The sequence below is a fragment of the Octodon degus genome, unplaced genomic scaffold, assembly GCF_000260255.1.
Source record: "Octodon degus isolate 3935 unplaced genomic scaffold, OctDeg1.0 scaffold00027, whole genome shotgun sequence".
Classification (NCBI taxonomy): Eukaryota; Metazoa; Chordata; class Mammalia; order Rodentia; family Octodontidae; genus Octodon; species Octodon degus.
This window is the reverse complement of record NW_004524603.1, coordinates 17179830-17181585: the sequence shown is the minus strand read 5'-3', so window position 1 is coordinate 17181585 and position 1756 is coordinate 17179830. Positions and strand designations below refer to the sequence as shown.

Here is a 1756-nt window from a genome sequence, read left to right as displayed (position 1 = left end):
GTTCTTCACCCAGTGCAGAGTTTGCAAACAGAAGCAAACTTGTGCTGAATGTTTTTGTTTGTGAACTGAATTAGCTGCTAGTCAGAGTGCTGGTGAACTGAAGTGTTACTGTGCTTAACACTGATGTTGAAATAACTGTGTTCTTACCATATGACCCAGATCTGTAAGGTAGTCCTTAAGTATTTCACACCCAACAGGTCTGCAAATCTTCCCCTTTTATCCTAGAGTAATGAAAGTAGGGGAGAGAATACATTTACCAGGTTAGAGACAGGCGGATATTTCTGCAATATTGTAGATTACAGTAAACAACAATAAACCAGGTGTGGTGGCACATGCCTGTAATCCCAGCACTCCGAGAGGCTGAGGCAGGAGCATCGCAAGTCTGAGCACCTCAGCACTTCAAAAAAGTAAGCAGCTCAGGGCAAAGGCTCTGGGTCCTGTCCTGTGTCACCACAAGAAAAAGAACAGGAAAAGAAAGCTGGGCATGGTAGCATACGCCTATAATCCCAGCACTTGGGAGACTGAGGCAGGAGAATTGCTCCAAATTTGAAGGCCAGATGGAACTACATAGTAAGATACTGTCTCAAATCCCCTGTGCCCCCAAAAAGTAAGCAAGTAAACAAAGCAAGAATACGTAACACAGGGCCAGCCAAATGGCTCAGTGGATTAAAGTGCCTGCAAGCAGGCTCAGGGGCTGGGGGTTCAATTCCCATGCCTGCTGTGCCAGCCCCACCTCCGGGACACGCTGAGATGGCAATTGAGACTAAGCGTGGTGGCACACACCTGTAGTCCCAGCTCTTGGGAGGCTGTAAACAGGCGGATCACTATGAGTCAGATCTAGTAGTGAGACCCTGAACACCCTGTAGACCTTCCCTAAAATACATTAAAAATAATAATAATAAAGAATACATAAGGTAGCAGGACAGAGGGAAAATAACCACTCCATTTCCACTGCACACCTGACCCAACTCGGTGTATAACTTCCCTCCACATATTCATCTCAGCCACTCTTTGGCCACGGGGCAGAACTCAGTGGACTTAGGATCTGACCCTGCCCACTTCTCCCTCCTCACCATGCTGCCCAGGGCAAGGAAGGGAAGAGACACTGTAGAAAGCAAGACTTGGATAGGGCCAGCCACATGGCTCAGCGGATTAAAGCTCCTGCTTCGGCAGGCTCAGGGACCAGGGTTCTATCCCCTGCGTGCCATGCCAGCCCCACTCCCGGGGCACACTGAGACAGTGATTAAGACTAGACGTGGCAGTGCACGCCTGTAATCCCAGCACTTGGGAGACGAAAAACAGGAGAATCACTACGCGTCCAATCTGTGTAGTGAGACCCCATAGACCCTGTACTAAATACAAAAAAGAGACAGACAGACAGACAGACAGAGAGACTGACTCGGAAAACAGAAGGGGGGTTCATTTCAATTAACATTAAAAGAAAGGCTCACATGTAAAGACAATAATAAAGCCTGTGTATGAGAACAGCGAGTTTGAAGGGCAAATACAGTGCAAGTTCCCGCATCTCTGAAGTTAGCAAGACTTCTAAGCTGTGGCTGGAGCCTACTCAGTACTTAAAATAAATAAATCAGTAAGGATGGGTAACCTAAGACTGTGTGGTGATACATTTTTTATGGAAAGCTCACAATGTTCTGGAAGCTGCACACTTGAAAACCTGCTCTTCTCCCAAGAGTCACAGGCCTTCCAGAGAGACCAGGAGGGACCCGCGGAGTTCTGGGCTTCGTTGTCTTAACAC

At 47.6% G+C, this 1756-nt stretch overlaps 1 protein-coding gene across 1 annotated transcript in view; it reads right to left on the bottom strand.

Annotated features, from left to right (window-relative positions):
* Svopl (SVOP like) overlaps nt 1–1756 on the bottom strand; it is a 55352-nt gene that overhangs the window by 24296 nt on the left and 29300 nt on the right. Inside the window, exon 10 of the mRNA XM_012514219.2 lies at nt 148–221. Within this exon, the coding sequence (XP_012369673.1) occupies nt 148–221 (74 nt within the window). The remainder of the gene's footprint in view (nt 1–147; nt 222–1756) is intronic.